Raw genomic sequence first — 25349 nt, 5'->3', positions numbered from 1 at the left:
GCTGTTAAAGTACTGTTAATGACCAAAGAATAAACTCAAATTGAGATTCTAAAAAAAAAAACCAAAAAACAAAAAAAACAACAAAATGTGTTCAGCAAGTACAATGAGTGTGCCACAATGATGGGGGAGGTTGTTGACGTGTGAGAAGTGGGGTGGGGGGTATATGGGAACCTCTTATGTTTTTTAATGTAACTTTCTGTGTGATCTATTAACTTTAATTTTTAATAATGTGTAAAAAAATAAATAAAAATGTAGAGAGTAAAAAAATAAATAAACCTATACTGATAGATTTTTTAAAAAAGTAATACTCCCTGAAGTATAATCCAGATACATCTCAAATCTCTTCCAAAATTTATATACTCAATTGATTTATCAATCTATAACTCACTATATGCAGTCAAAGCCTTGATATTATTCTGGTCTAAAAACCTTACTTAAAAAATCCCAGATGTTTTGAAACCCTTCCATTTTCCAGCTGCCAAGTTTGAAGACAATTCCAACAGTTTCCCAGAGTGGTTTCATTGTTTTACACTCCTACAACAAAGGCACTGCATATTCTCACCAATATGAGAATTTTGTTTGTTTATTTGTTTGTTTGTATTTTAGCTACTCTAGTGAGTGGGAACTGGTATCTCACTGCAGCTTTAATTTTCATTTCCCTGATGACTAACAATTTTAAGCATATTTTCAGTACTGATTTGCCATGCTCTTTTGTGAAGTATATGTTAGTCTTTTTCGGCAACTGCAAAATTAATTAATTGAGATATATGTGTATGTGGTTCAAAAGCCTTTGAGAATTTGGAGTTCAGATATAAAAGGAAGACAATAACACCAGTACAACAATATATCTATATTCACATATGATATATATTATACATTGTATTTTATTAAACACGTTAAAATTAGGTTTAATAGAAGAATCTGAAAGAAAAGATAAGGCTGCTTATTGGTCAAATCAGCCAGGGTTCTGGAAGAAATAGTTGGCTTGACCCCTTAAACCACTACAAACATGTAGGCAAAGTGTAGGGGAACCACAGGGCCAATAGGGCTAGTAAACGCTGGGGATATTTACAACACCTTGCCCTGAAGGAGAGATGGGATTTCTAGAATAGGAGACCAAAAAAGCAGTGTAGAAAAGCATCAGACAGCAGTTCATTTTGAGGGACTCATTCAGACCCCATGGCAACCGTGCAAATCACCTGCAGGAAGGGAGTCAGTGCAACCAGACGGAAATCATGACCTTCCTCTCTTTCCAGTCTCCTGCTGGTGCTTTCCATTTCCCAGCCATGCCAAAGGTTAGGGGATGTTGTTGATCCAGATTTTATCTGTGAGTGCTCTAGGACACAGAGTGTAGAGTGAATCTGGAGGGGCAAAGAGATGATATCAAACACATTAACCCACATAAATGAAGAGCTAGAAGTAATTTCTGAGCAAAAGCTTGAAGCTTATATATATATATATATTCCTTTGAATTTCTATTCCATGCTATTTGTTTCAAGGTTATACCTGTGATATTAGATACTTTCTTTTTAGTTATGAGAGTCCCCTAAAAATAAATTAGGATTTTTTTATCCTTTCAGACAGCCCAGAAGTTTTCCATGACAATGTTGATAAAGAAAAACAATTTGTATTAATATACTGTTTTAGTTTCCTGGCTGCTAAACAAACACCATGCAATGGGTTGGTTAAACAATGGGAAATTATAGCCTTATGATTTTGAAGCTATGAGAAGTCCAAGATCAAGGCGTCATCAAGCTGATGTTTTCTACCAGAAGACAGTGATGTTCTGGGGCTGGCTGCCTGTAATACTTGGTCCTTGGCTTTTCTGTCACATGGCAATGCACATGGCAGAGTAACCTGGCTTCTCTTCTACTTTCTGTTGGCTTCCCACTTCTAGCTGTTCCCTTTGGCTTTGACTCTCTCTGTGGCTTTACCTTTAAGACCTTCAGCAATGTGATTAAGACCCATCCTGATTCCATTGGGCCACACTGTAGCCGAAGTATCCTCATTAAAAAGTCCTATTTGACAGGAGAGACAAATATTATTACAAAGTCAATAAAAAAAAATATAATAAAAAAAAAAACTAGGAAAAAAAATAAATAAATAAATATCACAAAATTAAGCAATAGGGTTATTAATAATAAGCCTAGGCATTCTATGCTTTTAATCACCACATCATAAGTCTCTGTTACTGTGGTGAAAGAAATAAACTTGTCTGTTCTTACCCACATAGCCTAAATGAAAATTTAACTTAGTTTATAACTAATATTTCTATATCAGATTAGCACATTGAGTTGCCCAGAAATAATGGCACCTACTTAATCTTCTTTTTACATTCTGTTATATATTTCTCAGTTCCATATTCTGTAAAGACAAGGTTTAGTGAAGATATTTATTACCCCAATGGCATAGAATTTCTAGTCACAATTTTATAGCAGAGCTATGCAACCCAATGCAATCACCAGTCCATATTTAACTAGATCTCACCTAATTTAGCAGTCAGAAAAGAAACAAAGTTAGAAAAATAAACTTGGAATAATATTCCAGAAACAAACAAACAAACAAAAAAGTCCTATTTGCTTGGAGTTGTCCTGGGTGGTGCCCCAGGGACAATTGCCGGATGTTGTATGTCCTCCCATGGCCCACTGGATGGAACGTGGGAAAGTGTGGGCTATGGTGTGGAACACGGGACATGGGGTGCAGTGATGCCTGGAGATGTACTCACCAGATGCAATGGATGTGACATGATGATGCGGGAGAGTGTTACTGTGGGGGGAATAGGGGGGGCGGCGGTGGGGGCGAATGGGGACCTCATATTTTTTAAATGTAATATCTTTTAAAAAAGTGAATAAATTGAGTAGAATTTGGAAAAAAACAAAGTCCTATTTGCAATGGGTGCACACCCACAGGAATGGACTAAGTTTAAGAACATGCTTTTCTGTGACACCCAGCTCCAAACCCCCATATGCACTTTGAAACAAAATCTAGTATGTTTGTACTAAGGATAAAAGTGAAGAAAAAATGAACTTGAATAATCATCTAGTCACCATGAATATTCTATGCTTGTATTCTTAACTATTCTCACTTAATTTTAGAGAATTTCTCCCTAAGGCCGAAAGTGTGATGAAGAAATAGTCGATATACTAAGGCTATTCTTCTACATGTTTTATAATGCCCATGAGTATTGAAGAAAACATTGAGTTTTCTAAAATCTTAACTTGGCATGATAATATCTTAACTTGATATGATAACATATAGAAAGATATGACCAATTTTGTAGAGAATATTGTAAATGATCAAGAATTTTTATACCCTTTTATAATAAAACAAACCATGACTCCATGAAGAGAAGCTAGTGTTAATCTAGGGATTATATAAATAAAGATATACCTAAAATATATTGAAAAACTGTGGTTTAGTTTACTAGATAGCTCACATGAAATCTTTTTTTATTTGTTCAGGGAATGTACTTGACTTTGCCACTGGATATCAGTAGTGGCCAAATGGCAAGCAAGCATTCATTATTGGGCCTATGTTTATTGATCCTCTAATTAATATGTTGTTTGGCACGTAGCAAATGCTCAATAAATAGAGATGAATCAAGGAACATTTGCTTGTCATTTGACCATTACTGACATCTAGAGGTCAACCTAAATACATTTCTTGAACAAATAAGAGTATAGCTAATATTAACAAGAAACTGTAGCATTGATCTGGAGAAAGTGGCCACGGTAGTTGCTGAGGGCAGGGAGAGGGAAGAAGAGATGAGATGTGGGGGCATTTTCAGGACTTGGAGCTGTCCTAAATGATATGGCAGGGACAGATGCTGGACATTATATATCCTGCCATAACCCACTGAATGGACTGGGGGAGAGTGTAAACTACAATGTAAACTATAATCTGTGCAGTACAGCAGTGCTCCAAAATGTATTCACCAAATGCAATGAATGTACCACAAAGATGAGAGGTTGTTGATGTGGGAGGAGTGGGGGGGGGGGTGGTTGCGGTGTGGGGTATATGGGAACTTATATTTTTAATGTAACATTTTTTTTATCTATATACCTTTAAAAAAAGATAATTTAAAAAATTAAATTAAAAAACAATCTAGTGAAAAAAAAAGTAATTACAATTTTACATTCAAATTCAACACCCAAAACCAACTATTTCAAATAATCAATAAAAATATTGACAATTTTAATTATAGCTTGGATCTATCATCACTCTTCTATGCTAATCAAATGTATTATCTCATTTAATTCTAAAAAATACATATAAGATGTAAATAATTTTCATCACTATTATGCATCAGTAAAAAATTTCATCTCTCAGCTGTTGAACTGAAGAAAAGGAATCTATATTTAAATTGCCTGATTCCAAGTGTTGATTCTATAGAAAATGCCATAAAAAATAATAATACCCAGTGTTTATTTATCCATTAATCACTTATAATCGGGTGTTGAGCACTTTTTAGGGATTATCTTAAATATCATAACATTTCTAAAAGTTGATATAATTTTTTCTCACTTTACAAAAGGGAAAACTAAGGTCTAGAACAGCAAATTAAATTTATCAAAGTCACCAAACATGTAGGTAAATGAAGAGTTAGGTTCTTAATATGTATATTAAAATGCTTTCCTTTTATAAATATGCATTTCTTTTTGTTTCTACTAGTTATTGCTTTATATAGATGTATATACACATATATACATAGTGAAAGGTACTAAACTCACAAAAATCATATTGTGTAATTCCTATAAGAGATAGTTTAGAGACAAAAGCTGGAATTGTAGCTCTGCCATTAATAAAAGTACTTATATTTCTAAGCTGACATTGAGGAAGTGTTGGTTTGTTCCCTACAGTGCTCTTTTCCTGCTCTCACTGGCTGTCTGCCAAAAACAACTGTTCACTTGGTAGTAGAGTAAAATTTAAAGAGTCGGGGTGAGGCCTCTGTGCCTCTGACTGACTAGGCTCCTGGGACCTGCTCAGGGCAGCATTCTCCCTGAGAGGAAGCACAGGGAACAGATCATTTGTGGCCAGATGTTATCTGTGACCAGACGGCATAGAGCTTTATTCTCAGAGATAAAAAAATCCCAAAGTGCAGGGATACAACCTGCTTGTGCAGAGGTCCCTCCCAAGGGGCTAGGGTTCTAATATAACTCTTTGGCCCTAGCTTTTGAGAAATCAGTCAAACAGAGCTCACAGTCTGTGGCATCCAGTTCCCAACAATTTCTCAGATGCTGGGCAGAGGTAGGTGAGTCAGATTTTGGCTATGCTGGAAGCTGGATGACAGTAGTAGTAGCTAAAGAGATTCACTGAATGATGACACTCCAGTGACTCCATGAGAGTCTCTGTTAGATAGGACCGTCTCCAAGGAAAGTAGTGAGAAATAGAAATAGGAGCTGCGTTGAGAATAATCTGGATTCCTATTAGCATAACAGACCCTAACACAAAAGCACATGACAATACCCACATGAGTGATAAATTGAAAGAAACAAACTGACCAACAAACACAGAAACATATATGTAGAGGCAAGCATAGAAAAAAAGAATGCTATATGCAAACATGGAGAAGAAACCCAACACTCATCAGCTGGCATCCATTCCTGTATCCTTCCATTTTCTCTCCTTGAAAGGGAGCCCCTTACCTTGAGCAATTATTCACCCTAGAGGGAGAAGTTTACAGCTTACCTGAAAATGGGGCACAAATGGGTTGAGAGATAGGACACCTGGGACCCTGCCTTGGATGGAAGCCAGTCCCTGGGAGCAGCTCATCAAGCTTTCCCAGTGACTGTCAGAAAGGGGAGAGAGAGTTTCAAGGAGAGCCTTGCAGAATTACAGTGAAGATAAAACTTATATAACATACACAGAAGTGCTTAAAGAGAAAACGAACTATTGAGCATGTGAAAGGGAAAAGGTGCCTGTGCCAGTAGTGGCCACAGTAAGGGCAATGGTTGCAGCAGATGCCATATAGACAATAATTTTTGCTAATGAAAATGAGCTAATTGATCAGGAACACTTTGAATTCATAATATATTAGAATGTCAAAAATATCTTTTAGTAAGTTTCTTATAAAAACTATTAAAAAATGAAAGTATTATTAGTACACAGAGAACTGGTTTGGAGTTAAGACAGAAAGTACCAGGAAGTTGTCTGCCTCACCCTGTTGTAGCCCATATTTGGAGCAAAACCATGTAGTAAGAACTCTATAAAAGTTTGTTAAATGAATTAAAGGGTTAATAACTGAGAACTTCTATAAGAAATTGGTAATGGTGATAAATTTGCAGATGATCCTAAAAATAGAATGTGGAAAATGTAATCATGGGGAGCAGCTATAAGAACATGTCACAATCTGTAAGATTTCAGGATGTTGATTCATGAGCTTATCTGTTTTGCAATAATAATATAACAAATCCAAACAGGTGAAACTGCCTCTACCCCTGAGCTACCCTATTGCCTCTACTAGGAGCCAATGGAGGACTTTTTCAAACTATATAGAACTATTCAATACCTCTCTCCTAGAGGCCCCCAGAGATGCTGCATCTGCCTCATAGAGTGTGAATCATTGCTTCTCAGTCGTGTTTTGTTAATAAGATTGTATTGATCCCTTAGATGTTTTCAAAGGAAAAATATTGAAGGCCCTTGGTAAAGGGAGATGAATTAGAGAAAACAGTTAAGATAAAAGGTTATAGTTGCCTTACTAATTCAGCAGTTGTGAAGGGGGAGAAAAGGATTCGACAGTTATTTCTGAGGATTAACCCTATTAAACAATTTAAAAATTGACCAGTTCCAATTCATCTCCATCACTAACTTTATTGTCCAAGAAAACATAATCTTTAACCTGGAGTTCTGTGACAACCTTTTGACTGATCTGTACACATATTTACTTGGTGTTTTTAATACATTCTCTACAATGCAGCAACAGTGATATTTTTGAAATACAAATAAGATTGTGTTACTCCACTCTTTCAAAAACCTTAACTTTCTTCCCATAGATTTTAGGATAAAGATAATCTGCCTTAAAATTAACCACAAGGACATACATGTACCTTCCCTATCTCTCATCTCACTCTGTGCTTTCTAGGCCCTGGTCACACTGAATTTTCACTCCCTCATATTTGCCATGCCTTTCCCATAACTCAGCCTTTTCACATCCCATTTCTATTAACTAGAATGCTTTTCCTTCTTCTTTACCCTTTTCGATTTTTTAACGGTTTCTCATCTTTCAGTCATGAATTCAATGAGTACTTGCTCAGGAACGCATTCCCCGTGAACTGTGACTATGTCAAATAAGTTCTTGTTGTACAGTACCTCTTCTCTGTAGCCCAGTTGTTATTTTACATTTATTTGAGTGACTATTTTATTCCTTTTGGTCTCCCTCATTAGGCTCCACGTTCCATGAGATCAGGCCCTGCGTTTGATTTCACCCATAGTACCTTGAACATTAGTACTTCGCACCTGGTGGCTACCCAATAATATTTAAATGTGTTTGAACAGAGCATTGACAGGAATTAATGAGTGTTTGGATCATAAGAGTGAAGGAGATGGAGGAGAGGGAAAGTTCTGAAACTAGGTTACTTTTCTGGGACAGTGTGTGTATAATATCATTAACAGGGGATAGGGTAAATGGAGGAGGAGTGTCTTCAAAGGAGAGATGATGAACTTGGTACAGAGCTTGTTAAATGAGATGTACCTCAGAAAAATCATATAACATTGGAGATATAGATGGAGAAAGTCCAGGAAAGACATCTACTAGAAATATATTTTTGAGAATCACGAGGGGGGAAATGCTGTACTTGCAGTTAGGGAAGTGAATGGAATCTCCCGTGTGAAGCACATTGGGTGAGTAGAGACTGTGGTCAGGGAATAGAATACCATTTAAGAGCAAGATGGAGGAAGATAAGGAATAAGCAAATTTCAAGAAGTATTCTAAGGGTTAGAAAAAAACAAAAGGGATAGATGTTTTAAAAACCAAGAGAGAAGATTTCATGAAAGTGAGGTGGGAAGGATATCAACAGATGAGCAAATGTCCATCAATAACATAATTATCTAACAAGAATTTTCTGCATGCTTACTATATGCTCAGGTATTATACTCAGGTGTTGAGCTGTGGCGTATAAACAAAGCAGAAAATAGATATAATCCTGGGGTTCTAGCCATACTGCCTTAAAAACCTTTAATTATTTCTGGTCTACAAATCACAGGAAAGACAATTTTATAACTAACTCAAGTCCAGAAAAAGCAAGGACTGAGAGCACGTATTCTCAGACTACAAGTACATACACATTATCGTTGAGTGAACCAAGATTTGAATGCCTTACTAAAGTATACCAAATTGTGTGGGTGTGTGTAGGGGTGCTGGTCTATGTGTTTGGGCCATAGTTTGCAGTACCAGAGAATGGAGATTTCACTTGCTTATGGTAAGGAATCTGATAAAAAACATTATTTTTATATTCTCTGTACATCCAGTAAAGAAAGGCTACTTTATACTTTGAGTCTAGAAACGATTTTCTTCACTGACAAGAGAATCTACACTTTTAAATTTTTGAGTTTATGACACAATTTTCAAGATAACTGTAAGTTAGTTGATTAATTGTGACAAGTTTAGTTAGCAAATGCAAATTCCTACCCAAAAATCAGTTTACCAGCTTAAATGAAAGAAAAATACAATTTTCCATAGATAACATATTAGAAAATATAATTCCTGTAAAAGCATTCAGTCTTAATGGTAAAACAAACAACCACTGGATTGGAAGGTAATATCACAAAAGGGATATTGCATTTATAGCTTCAATTAACAGTTCCTCCTAAAAAAGAATAAATGGAGAAGGACAAGGGGAAAGTACACCTTTTGTGCATTCTGAGACACACTTTAGGATTTCTAGTATTCTGTAGTCCAATTAATTGAGATAAGATGGGTTTCAACATCTCTGACATATTTGTAAAAAAAGGTATATAAATATTTCTTGAGATAGTATTTCATCAATACATCTGCTTCTAAAATACTCATTAAAATCTGATATTAAAAATAAAAACAAAAAACAATAAATATATAAAATAAACGTAAGCTTGAACTTAGTTCCTTTAGTTGCATTCTTGATTCCATCAAACTTAGGCATCCCATGATCATCTATGTAACCCTGTGATCCAAGTTTTGTGTCAACAAAGTTCTCTCTATAGTTTGCTCATTAATACAATTAATACTATTGTGATATATAACATCTGTTTTTCTTCAAATCTTTAGAAACAGCCATGGTGAGGTTAAATATTTCAAGTTAAATAATAAATATATTCAACAATTATGGAAATGATTATCATGTTGGTATTATGATTAATCTCTCTAGGAGTGTTAGATTAGAGGAAACATAAAAACTGAAAACCCAACTAGACCAGTTTGGTATAGGTCAGATTAACAATGCTGTCCCCTGAAGTTTATCAGTAAAAAGAAAATTAGGCATAAAATTAGAAATAGAAAAATAGATCAAAATTTCACAAATATAACCAAAAGGTCTTAGTAATTAATTAGATAAAATGAAATAAATTAGAATGAATTAAAATATCAGTACAAGTTTCCAAATCTTCGTAACTAGCAGAATAGCTCATATTAATAGTAGAGATACAAAATGCATTGCATGAGAAATAAGAATTTAAAAGCAGGAAGTGACAACTGGGAGGAAAAGAGATGGTCTGCAGAAATATTTTTTCTTCTCATCCTTATCAATATTAACAATAATGGTTACATTTATTTAGAATCCATATGCAAGCAAAGTAGGCATGTCTATAATTTCTAACTCTCAGAACAGCTCTGCAAGATCACTATTATCTCCAGTTTACGTATATTTTAAAAATTCTGGTTTAAAGCAGCAGATATTGAGTCAGACAGACATAGTTTTGAATCCCTCGGGGATTACTTAACTGGCCTGAACTTCATTTGCCTCCTCTGAAAATAGGACGATAGTAGTAGTTGTACTCAAACTTGCTATAATCTTTGAATAAAATATGTGCAAAGCACTGAGCAAGTGCCTAGCATTTAATATTAGCTGTTTTTCCCCCAATACAACTTGAGTTATTCTTTTTATTAGAAAATGAAATTAAAGGAGATCGCTGGAAGATTGGACATTTTGACAAGGGAGAGAGATGAATAGAAAGCTAAATCTAATTAAAGGTATTTGGTGGTGAGTGAAAATATATTGATACTAATGTTGTTATGATCAGACCCCCATAGAGAGAAAAACACTGGACTAATACAACCCAGGGAATGAATGAGGCATAAAGTAGCTTTCTTCCCTCCAACAGGATCATGACATATTTGGAAATAATTGCACAGTATAATATTAAAGAAAATTGGAAAAAACATGAACATATGCTAATCCAAATGACACATGCCACTACACCCCCAAAGCAGTTCTTGTGGTCTCTTCTTGTGACACAGGGACATTTTTTCTTTAAAATTGGCACCACCACCTTAGAATTCATTGCACTCATCAAAGTAACATCAAGGACAGGTAACAAATGGTGCCATCGTGGATATGACACTGCCCAGATCCAACAAGCCCAACCACATTAGGCACCTAACTCGTAACCCAAAGCCTACACTGGAATATGCTCAGTCACGACAATGTTCCTGTGGTGGCATGAAGTTCTTTGTACCCCAGAAAAACATGTTCTTAAACCTAATCCATTCCTGTGGGTCTGAATCCACTGTAAGTAGGAGCTTTTGACAAGGTTACTTGAGTTAAGGTGGTATGTCCCACCTCAGTCAGAATGAGTATTAATCCTATTACTAGAGTCCTTTATAAGAAAATGAAATTCAGACAGGGAAAAAAACACAACAGAAGGAACAAGCTGAAATCAATGAAACCCAGAAGAGAAGGGAGAGACCAGCAGATGCTGCTGTGCGCCTTGTCAATGTGACAGAGGTGCCAAGGATCACCAGAAGTTGGGCTTTGGGAAGGAAGCATAGCCTCAGTGATGCCTTGAGTTGGACATTTCCCCAGCCTCAAAACCGTGAGCAAATAAATTTCCATTGTTTAACCCAACCCATTTCATGGTATTTGCTTTGGGCAGCCTAGAAAACTAAAATAGTTCCTAATTGTGGCCTCATCTCATTTACTAACACCCAAGCACCACAAAATCCATGTCCATGTTATACATTGTATTCATAGCACAGAGCCACTTACAACCCAGATTCAACCAAAAGGCATGCCAGACAGATGTGTGTGTTATAGTTATAAGTTTGCTGCCAACTTAAAGGTATTTTCACCCATCATTACATCAGGGAAACTAGCTACAGCATTACTGCAAACTACAGAATGTTTCCAAGCTGAAGCCAATATATAACTATGGTATAGCTCTAATTTTAAAAGAGAGACCTTAGCACTGCCACTATCAAGCTGACATGATGGAATTGTCCATTTATATAATTCAGCATGATGAAGGCAGAAAAGATCATAAATCATAGATCATAGTAGGCACTGTAAACTATCTGGGAGCATCCAGGGTAAATCTGTTTAGGAACGGAAATGTAACATAACATAGTGAGTAATGGTACTTTGCTGTTTTAGGAGGGAAGCATTGTAGTGCTGGAATTATATGAGTCTCCTAGTATGTCCAAGTATCTTAATTCCATTACTTAGGTCAGATCCAAACACCAGCTGTACATTGAATTACCTCTCACATAGCATCTTCTTAATTTTTCAGAGTAGCTGTGCTGTCTCCATCTTAATACCTGCCCAGTGATATTTTACAAGTACGCACACACATACACAAATATTTCATCGCATTCTCTTTTTAAAAAAAAAAGATTTATTTTATTTATTTCTCTCCCCATACCCCATTGTTTGTTTTCTGTGTCCATTCACTGTGTGTTCTTCTGCATCTGCTTGCCTTATCAGGTAGCACTGGGAAACTGTGTCTCTTTTTTATTGCATCATCTTGCTGTGTCAGCTCACTGTGTGTGTGGCACCACTCTTGGGCAGCCTGTGCCTTTTTTCCCCGCAGGGTGGCTCTCCTTGCAGGGTGCACTCCTTGCATGTGGGTCACCCCTACGTGGGGCCACCCCTGCGTGGCACAGCACTCCTTGTGCATGGCAGCACTGCGCATGGGCCAGCTTACCACATGGGTCAAGAGGCCTTGGGGATCAAACCCTGGACCCTCCATTGGTAGACAGATGCTCTATCAGTTGAGCCACATCCACTTCCCTCATTCTATTTTACACCATGACTAAAGATACCCTCCAACATATTGCTGGGAAGTAGGAGCATCCTATAATTAAGATATCTATAGTGGTATTTGGTAGGGGTATTTGAAAGACTGGGAAAAAATATATATCTTTGAAAAAAATTAACTCAGCTGTATTCACAAGAGGCAGCTCTTTGGGATTATTTCAGTTAAATCAACAACTATTTGCTAATTTAATCTATCATATATAGGTCTCTTCCTTAAAGACTGAAGGGCAGATGGAGAGGAAACCATGGGAGGTGTTTCTGTACTTGGAAACATCCTGCATATAGGTGAGGCAAATATTGCAAAGTCAGGGTGTTTCTTCAACTGTACTTTATGTTCCCTCTCTAGGTCTCCCTTGCTATATTATAGAATTAAAGAATGGATTTTTTGTTTCTCCAGAAAATAGGCAACATATTATGAAAGAGAATAGGGTCCCTCACTGGAAGCAAGAAAAACCCTGCAAGAAATGTGGCTATAACCAGTTCCCACCAATATGCTTCCTCTCAACAATACACAGTTCCACCCCTCATCTTTCCTTCTGTTGGGGATCCCAGGGCTGGAAGATGTGCACATCTGGATTGGCTTTCCCTTCTTTGCAGTGTATTTAATAGCGCTCCTGGGGAACATCACTATTCTGTTTGTGATCCAGACTGAACGCAGCCTGCATCAACCCATGTTTTACTTCCTGGTCATGTTAGCCTGCACTGATCTGGGCTTATCCACAGCCACCATCCCCAAGATGCTGGGCATCTTCTGGTTCAATCTCAGGGAGATAGTGTTTGGTGCCTGCATCACACAGATGTACATCATCCATATATGCACTGGTCTGGAGTCTGTGGTGCTGACAGTGATGGCCATAGATCGCTATGTTGCCATCTGCAACCCCCTGAGATATAGCATGATCCTCACCAACAAGGTGATAGCCATTCTGGGCACAGTCATCATAGTCAGGACTTTGGTGTTTGTGACTCCATTCATATTTCTCATTTTAAGATTGCCTTTCTGTGGTGTCCGGATAATCCCCCATACCTACTGTGAGCACATGGGCTTGGCAAAGTTAGCGTGTGCCAATATTAGGGTCAATGTTATTTATGGCCTGATTGCATTCTCCGTGGGATACATTGACCTCTCTGTTATTGGATTTTCCTATGTTCAAATCCTCCAGGCAGTCTTCCATCTCCCATCCTGGGATGCCCGGCTCAAGGCACTCAGTACCTGTGGCTCCCACGTCTGTGTCATGCTGGCCTTCTACCTGCCAGCCCTCTTCTCCTTCATGACACATCGCTTTGGCCACAATATCCCTCATTACATCCACATCCTTTTGGCCAATCTGTATGTGGTTGTTCCCCCTGCCCTTAACCCTGTTATCTATGGAGTCAGGACAAAACAGATTAGAGAACGGGTACTAAGGATACTTAACCCTAAAAGCTATTGACAATTGAGTAGAATTTGGAGAGAAAAAAAAAAAAGCTATTGACATTTTAGCTCCAAGAGGATCTCCCATAATATTTCAGCAAGACCATACTGAGCCAGAGAAGAAATAAATCCTGGACACTTCTTTCCTAGACTCTTTAAATTATGTGAAATTAAATTTCACACTTAAACTCTACTGATTTTACAAAATTTCTGAAGGAAGAAGACTTTTCAAATAATCGTCCCAGTAAATGCCCTGAATGCTTTCCTTCTATATAGAGATGTTCTTAGTTGACAAGTCAGAACCTGAAGTTCAAGCCTATAGAGATGATGTGGGTTTCATGAAAACCAGTAAGGGTTTAGTGGTAACAGAAATTAATTAGGAGTCAAAAGATCTAAATTTAAATCCAGGCTCTAGCTTTGACTAGAAGCTTAGCCTGAAAATTACACTTAGAGTTCTCTGAGCTTCAGTATCCCTATCCATGAAATCCTATGAAGAAATATTAATTGGGCACTGTAAATTCAGAATACTGTTGTAAAAACCTTTGCAACCTGTAAAACCATTAAAATACTTGCTAAGTAAATAAATAGTCAAACAAATTTATACATAAATAAAGTATTCATTAAACATATTTCTAGTATGGCTATTACTTCTAGTTTATGCTTATTAACTATAATTCTAATGTACAGTCACTGATATGAACTAAGATCTCCAACATCAGATTACCCCAACCGTTTAAGGACTACACAGTCCTTATCTTGGTCAGAGAGACTTTCAGTAGATGACTCTAAAACATGAAGAGTTAAGAGGGCTCATTCCAGGCTTGAGAATTCTGAATCCTCAAGAATTCCAGAATCCTACCGTACTGGTTAAATTAAGCCATAAGAAAGCTACTGGAATAGCATGACTGCTGGCATAATTTAAGTCTTTCTCATCACATGAAAGGTGAATGCATGATTTCTTTGGTGATTCCAAGAGCTGCAAAATCATTAATGTGTTTGGCTTCTAAATGGAAATGCGGCCCAGGTTTCAATACAAAGTAGGATACACAAAGAATGTGAAGAGAAAAGTCTAAAGTAATGATAATATAAACTGAGAGAGGAACTGAACTAAATAAATGATACTCTGTGTAAATATATCCTGAAAAGTGGACATTTACTAACCAATAAAAATTATGAAATTGACACCAAAAAAGTTAAAAACTGAAAATATCAACTAATGATGAAAGATGATGGGAAAAAATGTTATTACATATTTCAAAATCTTATAGGTAAGATGTCTTTTCATACCTTTCCTACATTTTATTAACTCTTCCACAGCATTAAAAATTTGAAAACCCTTCAAAATCATTTTAGAAAACCTAGATTATCCTAATGGCAAAATCAAAAGCTAAAACTAAAAAAGGACATAAATTAAAAAGAAAACATTCAAAATAAAGAGAAATGTAGGTCCAAGTCACATGTAAATTCAGATGCAAAAGTATATGTGAAAATTAAATCAATCTGGTTGAATATTTTTAAAGTACTTACTGATTGCTAAATACTTTATTTGTGATGTTGTACCTAATTTTGAAACCAATCCTAAAAGATAAATACTAGTATTTTTGTCAGTCTACATAAGTAAAAATTAAGTTTCTGAAATGATGCATTTCTTCACCAAGATCATATAGATACTAAGTGGCTCTCTGATTTCAAAGTCCAAGTTCTAAGCCAATATCATATGCTGCCAGAATGGGAGAACTACAGCAAAAGATATTATATATCCTGTCATAAACACACTGAGTGTACTGGGGGAGAGTGTAAACTATAATGTAAACTATTATCCATGTGGTGCAGGAGTGCTCCAAAATGTATTCACCAAAATGCAACAAATGTGCCTCAATGATGAAAGCGGTTGATGATGTGGGAGGAGTGCAGTGGGGGCGTGGGGTATATGGGAACTTCTTATATTTTTTAATGTAACATTTCTTGTGATCTATGTATCTTCAAAAAATACAATTAAAAAAATGATGGGGGTAGGGGGGTGGGGAATGGGGTATATGGGAACTGTTATGTTTTTTAATGTAATGTTTAGTGTGATCCATTAACTTAAAAAAATAATTAAAAAATTAATTTTTTTTTAAAAAAAGAAATTACATAAATAAATATGATCTTAATTTCCCAGTTGCTATGGCAAATACCACACAATGGACTGACTTAAACAACAGGAATTAATTGAATCACGGTTTTGAAGCACTCATTTGTCCTCTCATTTCTATTCTGGGTTCCTTCTGACTTCCAGCTTCTAGATCCTCCTTAAGGCTTTCTTTGTACAGGGACTCCAGTAGTATGATTATCCTGATTCAGTTGGCCACACCTTAACTAAAAATAACATCTTCAAAAGGTCCTATCTATGATGGGTTCATACCCACAGGAATGGATTAAGTTAAGAATGTGTTTTTTTTCTGGGGTAATTCAACCTACCATGTTCTACCTTCTGGACCTCAAAAAGGAACGTTCTTTCCATTACAAAATCCTAAACCCTTAAGTCATTTCAGTAATGCTAATCCCCTCCATCTGTGGATCAGTGAAAGTTATAAAATAAGTCATCTGCCCCAAAAATACAATGGTGGGACAGGCAAGAAGGAAGAAATTGGAAAGAAAATAGGGTCACAGGTCCCAAGCAAGTCCAACAGCCATCAGGGAAAATTCCATTAGATTTCAAGATCTGAAAGCCAACTGTGGCTTGATGCTTTGTCCTTCCAGCCTGCTGGAGCAGGAGCCCTACACTTTCCAAACACTTGCACTGTGGCCAGACTTTCCCAGAACTTTCCCAGAACACTGGGACCAAGGCCTCATCCTCTCCAAGCTCTGGGGTGGTGATCTCACTCTGCCCCAAAACTGGAGTGTAGGCCCCACCTTCTCCAAGCACTGGGATAAAAATAATGCATTTTACATATGGCAGCTTCAGTCCAGAATCTACGTCCAGACATCTCCCAAATCCTAGTTCAACCCAGCGATGCTTGGTGGCATGATCTCTGTGATTTCTGGGACAATGGGAACCAGAGCAGAAACTCCAAATGTCCCCCAAGACTTAAGTGGCACTTCAGTTTAGATCACAAAAGTTTCATCAGGCTGGGATCTGGGACATGGAATTGGATGACAGACATTTTTTTTCATTTCTCCTAGAAAATGAGTGTGGCCACTATCATTCAGCAGAGTCCCCACACAGGTGTTTTCCTAGGAACTGGGACAACCTGTTTACTGATGGTCTAAAAAGGAAGAGGCTATTTTTCTGCCACACCACGTGGCTGCAGTATGGCCAAAGTGTTGCTTCTGTATGAGACCCTGAATTGCATTTAAACCTATGTAAAAGGGAATAAGGGGCAGGTAGATCTGAGGGCCAGAGACCATGTGGTCATGTCTCCTTAACAGGATGAGGAAACGTACTACCAAACCAGTCAATAAGTTCAGGGAAATTACTCAAAGGCAGGACAAAAACCCACCCTTACTTCAAGGAAAGCTGGTAGAGGCAATAAAAACACCCTCTGGTAAGCTACATGGATGTGAAGATGGCAACCACTACATCAGGGAACTGAGAGTGCCTATAATCTCAAGCAGGAAAATTGCATCCATCAACCATGGGGGATCAAAGCCCTCTCTCAATATAGAGGTGGAGTGGACATCACTATCCCAGGGTCCACAGAATGGAGGAATAAAATATGGATTAGAGCGGACTTACTGATATTCTACTATAGAACTATTGTGACTATTAATGGAAGAAATTGTAGCATTGATGTGGAGAAAGTGGCCATAGTAGTTTCTGAGGGCAGGGAGAGGGAAGAAGAGATGTGATGTTGGGGGCAATTCCCAAGTCCTAAAAATGTCCCCTTTTATACCTGTGTTTCCCTTTGTCTACTCTCAGAACCGCCAGTGGCCACTGCCTCCACACCAATGATAAAAGTTCTTCCATTGCTAGAATAATAATAAGCTAATACTAGAATACCAGTAAGTCCACTCTAGTCTACCATTCATTCCCCAGTCCTGAGGATTCTGGGATAGTGATGCCCACTCCACCTCTGATTGAGAGGTAGCTTAGATGGAAGGGACTATCTTGCTTGCAGTTGCAGATTCTCTCTGTTCCTTGGGATGGTCATTGTCCATTATCATGTCCTTGCTAGTGCCCTTGGTGTATCCAATGAACTGAAGAGTACATGTTGCATCTCTGTTAAGATTCAAGGCCCAGCTGGTACATGGACAGCCAAAGATTTAAACCTCTTGGACGTATACCTATCAATTATTGTACCAATTATAGATTTGAATAGCAGGGGCAGAAGAGCCATGTGTAGGGAAGCCACCACGAGTCCAACTCCGACACAGTGGGGAGCATGAATTCCCAAGTAGGGCCCACTGGAAGGGCACCAAAACTCCTGAACTGTCTGCCTTGCCTATAGTGTCTGGATGTCTCTATTATCTGAGGCAATATTTACTTTGGCAGTTAATGAGATCCTGATGAAACGTGCATAAGCATAACCTCTGGAATGATCACCCAACTCATTTTGAAGTCTCTTAGCCATATAAACTAATTTTCTTACCTTTTCCCCCTTTTGGTCAACATCTTTTTCCAGCTGCATTGCTGGTTGGTGCTTGGTAGAAATCCCTCAGTGCCAGGGAAGTTCTTTCCCTAGAGTTATGTCACAGGCTGGGAGGAAGGTAATGTAGTTATATGCTGAGTCAGGCTTAAAGAGGCCACATTTAAGCATCAAGGAGGCTCTCAGGAGGTAACTTTTAGGCACACTATAATACTAGGCCAAGTTTCAATTCCAAAAGTAAAGGTTCATAAGTACATTCATCAATATCGAGGACCTATCAATGGTCCATCCTCCTTCATTAGTCACTGTCCCTGTGCTCAAGGGATTCTTATTGTCCCATTAAGAATGTGGCAGAGCTCCAGAAGATGGGAATTGGATATTCTTCCAATTATTGTGTGAGACTCCACCCACCATGGCAATGCCCCATGAACACTTGAACACATGTATATGCTTTATAAGTATGCCACAAGTGAACACCTTCCCATGTATCTGGATTATTGGCATTCCATACCAATGACCCTCCCCTGCCATGGTTGTAACTCTTCTGTGATCCAAAACATCTTCAAAAATTAAATTAAGAACATAACCAACTACTATTAATAAGAAAATGGAATCATAATGTGTTTTGAAAGCAATAAATAAAATTTTAAAATTTAATAAAATTTGGGATAGAAACATTTGAAAATATAAAATTTAAAATTATTTTTGCATTGTCTTTCATCACTGTAAGATCTGTTAGCTTTTATGTATAATGACATTTTCTTCTGTTTATTCCCCCATTGTCTTATTTTTTTCATTTTGTCTTCAAAGAAGCTTTAGACTACAGAAAAGTCACATACAGAATATAGGGAATTCCCGTGTACCCAACATCCTCCCCCTTTCCTCCATTCCCCTATTAATAACATTTTACATGTAGATGGTACATTTGTTACATAGGTGTATAAATATTGAAATGTTGCTACTAACCATGGTCAATGATTTACATTATGGTTTACATTTTGGACAATACATTTTACAAATCTTGATGACGTTTAACATGGCCTGTATAAGATATGTAGAATATTTCCATCATCCCCAAAATGCCCCATGTTCTATCTATGCTCTTCCTCCCTCTCCCTCCCTTCAGGATCCACAGCAACCACCAATCTTCACTCTTTGAAGAACAAGATTCATAGTTACTTCCAACAACACTGTGGGACAAGGTCCCATTTGGAACTCTTTCCAGGGTCAGTGAGAAGCCTTGGATACCTCTAAACAGCAGGCTTCCCTCCCATTAACCCCTGAGAGCTAACATGTGAGGAAAACAGTAAGGAGAGCAAACACCTGGGGACCTTTCCCAACACTAAGAACGGTGAGGAGGAAAGGCTTTAAAAAGATCTAACCTCAGGCTCCACATGCACGACTCATTCTATAGCATACCTGCAAACTGTGTCTTGGATTGTGTCCTTCTCTCTTTCTTTGTTCCTTAATAAACTCTTCACTCCCTCACCAAAGCAAAAAAAAAAAAAAAAAAAAACACAGAAGAAGCTCCAAGTACCCTTACTGGACCCTCTCCCACTGCCTCCTCAGTGCAGGATGGAGCACTTGCAGGAGCAGAATAAACCCTATACACATACTGGGGTGCCTGCATGTCAGTGCCAAATTACTGTGAGGCAATCTGAAAAACTCAAACTGAAGGCTTACCCTTCCAGAATTTGTCCTGAAGGCAGAGAATTACATTGCAGACGGTAAAGTAGGGTAAGAAAAAATTAAGTTGAAGCAGCTTTGGCAAAGGACAACCTGAATTAAGTCACTCAAGAGAGTATGTAGGATGGGGTAAAACTATGTCAAAGGGAAAGAGGATAAGTTCATTTGACCTCCAGTAAATAGTAAATGGGGAATTCCTAAGGCTGTTGCAGGCAAAAAAAAAAAAAAAACAGGAAAAGAAGCAGAATCCAGGACTCCAACAGGCTCAGATAAAACACTTTACATTTGCCACAGGCTGAACTTCTTGGTGAAAGGAGGGTTAAGCTCTGAAGGAGACTGCCAGTCAAAACAGAGTCAATTTGCAAAGGTAAATTGGTGAAAGGTGCATTTTGCTTTGGTTTAGTATTTGTCCTGATTAGCTCCTGGCATTCAAGAAAGTCTATCATTATCACCAGCTGGATACAAACTTAAGGACCAGACAACTCAGGAAATAGCTCCCGCTGTTAACATTTTAAAATATTAAAATGTACATTGTGCAATAAAAGATCTTAAAACAAAGAAACAGGAAATGAGAAATAATGGGCAATTGAAAAGAATAGGATAAACATCCAGGAACCATCACTGAAAGGGGCAAGACTTTGGGTTTATCAGACCATGACTTAAAAAAAAAAAAAGAGAAAAAAAACTTCAACATGCTCAAGTAAATAAAGGAAAACACAGATAAAAAATAAAGGATATGAAGAAAACAAGAAAAGACAATGTGGGACTCTCTGAGAGTCTCAGTAAGAACAGAAATACTGAAGCTGAAGAACACAACAAATGCAAGGAATAATTCCCTAGAGACTTTCAATAGCAGATTGCAGATAGCAGAAAAATATTCAGTGATCTCAAAGGCAAAACAGCTGAAATGACTCACATTGAGAAGTTGAGAAGCAGAAAGAAAAAGGATAAAAAGGAGTGCACAGGGTCCAAGCAACCTGTGGGACACAATCAAGAATACCAATATAAAACAAAAAAATTACAAGTCATACTAAGAAACAGGAAGACATGGCCCAGTATAACAAAAAAAAAAAAAAAAAAAAAAAAAAAAACAGGAGGAAATGTAGAACATGAAACAACTAAACAGACATGTCCAAACAAATATCATGAATCAATTTAATGAAGTGAAGGAAGACATTAAGAATATTAAGAAGACACTGGGACAGCATACTGAAGATACTGTAAACATATATAAAAAGATAATGGATATGATGGTGATGAATGGCACAACACAAGAAATCAAAAATATAGTGGAAGCACATAACAGCAAATTTGAACAGCAGAGGAAAGAATCAGCAATGTGGAAGACAGTGCATCTCAAATCAGATGGATAGTAGAATGGATAGATAAAAAGGTAGAAAAATTACAGCTTAGGGACTTGAATGACAACATGAAACACACAAACATAAGCATTATAGGCACCCCAGAGGGAGAAGAGAAGGGAAAAGGGACAGAAGGACTGTTTGAGGAAATAATGGCTGAAAATGTCCCAACTCTATTGAGGGTCATGGACAAACAGGTCCAGGAAGAACAGTGCACCCCAAGCAGTATAAATCCTAACAGGCCCCCCCAAGATGGATATTTGTCAAGTTGTTCAATGCTCAAGACAAAGAGAATACTGAAAGCAGCAAGAGAAAAGAGATCCATCACATACAAGGGAAGCTCGATAAGATTAAGTGCTGATTTCTCATCTGAAACCATGGAGGCAAGAAGGCAGTGGTATAATATTGTTAAGATATTAAAAGAAAAAACTTTGAGATGGAGATTTCTTTATCCAACAAAGTTGACATTCAAAAATGAGGGAGAGTTCAAAACATTCACAGATAAACAGGAAATAAGAGTTTGTCAATAAGAAATCTGCCCTTCAAGAAATACTAAAGGAAGTTCTACAGGTTGAAAAGAATAAACAGGAAAGAGCAAGTTGGAGGAGAGTTTAAGACTAACTAAAAAAGATAAAAAGAGAAATAGAGACAATAAATGGCATACATAAACTAAAAGAAAATGTGGCTTATGTAAGTAATTCCTTGACTGTAATAACATTGAATGTTAATGGCTTAAACTCTCATATCAAGAGACACAGATTTTCAGAATGGAAAAGGTAATATAACCCATGTATATGCCGTCTACAAGAAACTCACCTTAGACCCAAGTACACAAGAAGGCTACAAGTGAGTGGTTGGACAACAATTTTACATGCAAACAATATTCAAAAAAGGGCAGGAGTAGCTATACTAATATCAGGCAAAATAGACTTTAAATGCAAAACTACTGTAAGAGATAAAGACACTATATAGTAATAAAAGGGGAAATCTACCAAGAAGAAAGAACAACCAGAAACATTTATGTACCTAACCAGAGCACCTCAAAATACATGAGGCAAATGCTGAATAATCTGAGTGGAGAAACAAATATCACTACAATTATAGTGGGGAACTTTAATACACTATTATCACCATTAGACAGAACATCTCAACAGAAAATCAATAAAGAAACAAAGACCTTAAATAACAGATTAGAGGATCTTGACCTAATAGTCTTATACAGAACATTACACCCAAATATACATTCTTCCTGAGTGCCCATGGATCATTCTCCAGGACAGACCACATGCTAGGTCACAGAACAACTTTCAATGAATTCAGAAAGATTAAAAGTATACAAAGTCATTTCTCTGACCATAATGGAATGAAGCTGGAATCAGTAAGGGGCAGAGAAGCAAATTAGGCACAACAACATGGAAGTTAAACAACACCCTCTTAGACAATCACTGGGTCAAATGTCTAAAAAGCACATGAAAAGAGGCTCAACATCACTAGCAACTAGGGAAATGCAAATCAAAACTAAAGTGAGATATTGTTTTACACCTATTAGACTGGTTGCTGTTAAAAAAAAAAAAAAGAAAACTGCAAGTGTTGGAAAGGTGTGAAAGAATAGGAACACTCATTCCATGGTTGCTGGAAATGTAGAATGGTGCAGCCACTGTGGAAGACAGTTTAGCAGTACCTCAGGAAGCTAACTATAGAATTCTCATACCATCTGGCAATCTCATTACTAGGAATATACCCAGAAGAATTGAAAGCACAGATGCAAACAGATATATGCACACTAATGTTCATTTCAGCATATTGCCAAAAGTTGGAAGCAACCCAAGTGTCCACCAGTATATGACTGGATAAACAAAATGTGGTATAATCATACAATGGAATATTACTCAAGTTTAGTAAGCTAGTCACTAAAGGACAAATATTGCATGATTTCACTAACATGAATTAAGGGTATTGAGCAGACTTACAGAGGTAGAATCTAGAAAACAGGTTACTAAGAGATGGATAGTGAGTAGAGAGTGGTGAGCTGATGATCAATCTGGGCAGAACTTATGATAAGGTAGTTGGAGGAGGTTTGGCAGTGGATAGAGGTGATGGTGGTGCAATGATGTGAAGGAAAGATGCTGATGAGCGTGAGAGTGAGCAGGTTTGGGGGGATTGGGCTATCCATAGAGCAGAGGGGTGGGCTGGAGGAAGGAACAGGTCAATTCTGGAGAAATAGAGGACTTTAGGTAAGAATACAACTGTGGGCTTGTTCTTTTGGCAACTGTAGCAGGGGAGGGTCATTGGTGCATGTTGTTGGTGATGGGGGAATGTGTAGGAAAGAGTACACCTGGGGCATGCCGCTGTAGAATATGAATATGTATTATCTCAGTGGGTGGAGGCCCACAGAATAATGAAAAAAAAAGTTAAATTTCCATTGTGGGGAGTCCTGCTACATTCTCTAATAGAGGGACAAGAATCTCTAGAGTGCATAGGCAATGGCTAGTAAAAGAAAAGAGTCTAATACTCCAAGTCCTCAATATTAATGCTTGTACTTATGAACCTTACTCTTGTAAAATTAAAACTTAGCCTAATGATATTTATTGCCTGAGTGTTACCTTCTAAAAACCTCATTGTTATTCAAATGTGGTCTCTCCCTAAGCCAAACTCAGCAAACAAACTTAATACTTTTCCCCCAGAGTGGGACATGACTCCTAGGGCTGAGTCTCCCTGGTACCAAGCGATTATTACCAAAAGCCAACAAGCTATGCATTTGGAAAAAGACCTTGACCAAAATGGGAAAAATTAAATACAAAACAGTTTTTAAGGTAAGAGATTACGAGGTGAGTTGGGAAGTCATTCCAGAGATTATGCTTATGCATATCTCAGGTGGATCTCAGTAACTGACCCAATAAATGAAACCTCAAACAGGTGCTCCTGAGGGACCTAGAGATGTCAGGACACTATACACAAGGCACACAAACCCATAAAATTAGCACACCATCAGTGGGCCTTACCTTGGAATATATGATAACCTATTTCCCCAATATAACAGTGTTAGACTCATTTATATATAATTTCCTTACACAGGACTCTTCTACTCCTTTTATTTGAATGTATAATTAGAACTATTCCTGTTAAATATGTGTCCCAGAGACTTAAATCTTTGGTCTATTCATATGCCGATGGAACTCTGAATCTCAGCAGAGTTGAGCCAACACATATTCTCCAGTTCATCAGACTCACCTAGGACAACTAATAAAATGAAGATGATGGACAACGATTGTCCCAAAAAAAGCAAGAAAACTTACAATTGCAAGCAAATAATTTCCTTCTATCTGCCCCATAAGATCTAAGTCCCTCTCAATCTGAAACAGAGCAGGTATCACCATTCAAAAATCCTCAAGATTGAGGAATGAACAAACATAAGGAGGGAATGCAAACATGGACCCAAGTAAGTAGACTTATTATTATTGTAGTAACAGATGAACTTGTGACATTGTTATAAAGATAGTAGTTATCAGAGGGTCTGAGGGGAGGAGGAAGAAAGAATAGTTGGAATATAGGGTATTTTTAAGGCACTTGAATTGTTTTGCATTGTACTGAAATGACAGATACAGACCATTATACATTTTGTCAAAGCCTATGAAATTGTATGATGCAAAGCGTAAACCATAATGTAAATTATACACCAAGGTTAGTAGCAATGCTTCAATATTTGTTCATCAACTATAGCAAATGTGCCACACTAATGTAAGATGTTATTAATAGGGGGAAATGTGAGAGAGGAAGGAAGTGGGTATATGGGAATCCCCTATATTTTTTAAGCAATTTTTCTGTAATATAAAACTTCTTTTAAAATAAAGTTTAAAAAATATATATAGAAGGATAAGGGGCCCTGAATAGCCAAAGCCATCTTGAAAAAGAAGAATAAAATTAGAGGACACACACTTCCCAGTGTTAAACTTCATTCCTGGGAAACAGATGGGACCAATTGGACTCCTGTCTACCATATAGGAGGTACAGGGTTCAATACCCAGGACCTCCTGGTGAGGGCAAGCTGGCCCACACAGTGAGCTGGCTCACGCAGAATGCCAGCCCATGCTGAATG

At 37.5% G+C, this 25349-nt stretch overlaps 1 protein-coding gene across 1 annotated transcript; it reads left to right on the top strand.

The window, feature by feature from the left end:
• Nucleotides 1–12715: 12715 nt before the first annotated feature.
• On the top strand, nt 12716–13657 carry LOC101417064 (olfactory receptor 52E5). The gene has a single exon (XM_004467808.3). It carries the CDS (start codon nt 12716–12718, stop codon nt 13655–13657), a length of 942 nt encoding a protein of 313 aa, XP_004467865.3.
• Nucleotides 13658–25349: the final 11692 nt, after the last annotated feature.

This window comes from Dasypus novemcinctus, chromosome 10 (assembly GCF_030445035.2).
Source record: "Dasypus novemcinctus isolate mDasNov1 chromosome 10, mDasNov1.1.hap2, whole genome shotgun sequence".
Taxonomy (NCBI): domain Eukaryota; kingdom Metazoa; phylum Chordata; class Mammalia; order Cingulata; family Dasypodidae; genus Dasypus; species Dasypus novemcinctus.
The sequence above is the reverse complement of the archived record's forward strand: the minus strand, read 5'-3'. Positions and strand labels throughout refer to the sequence as shown.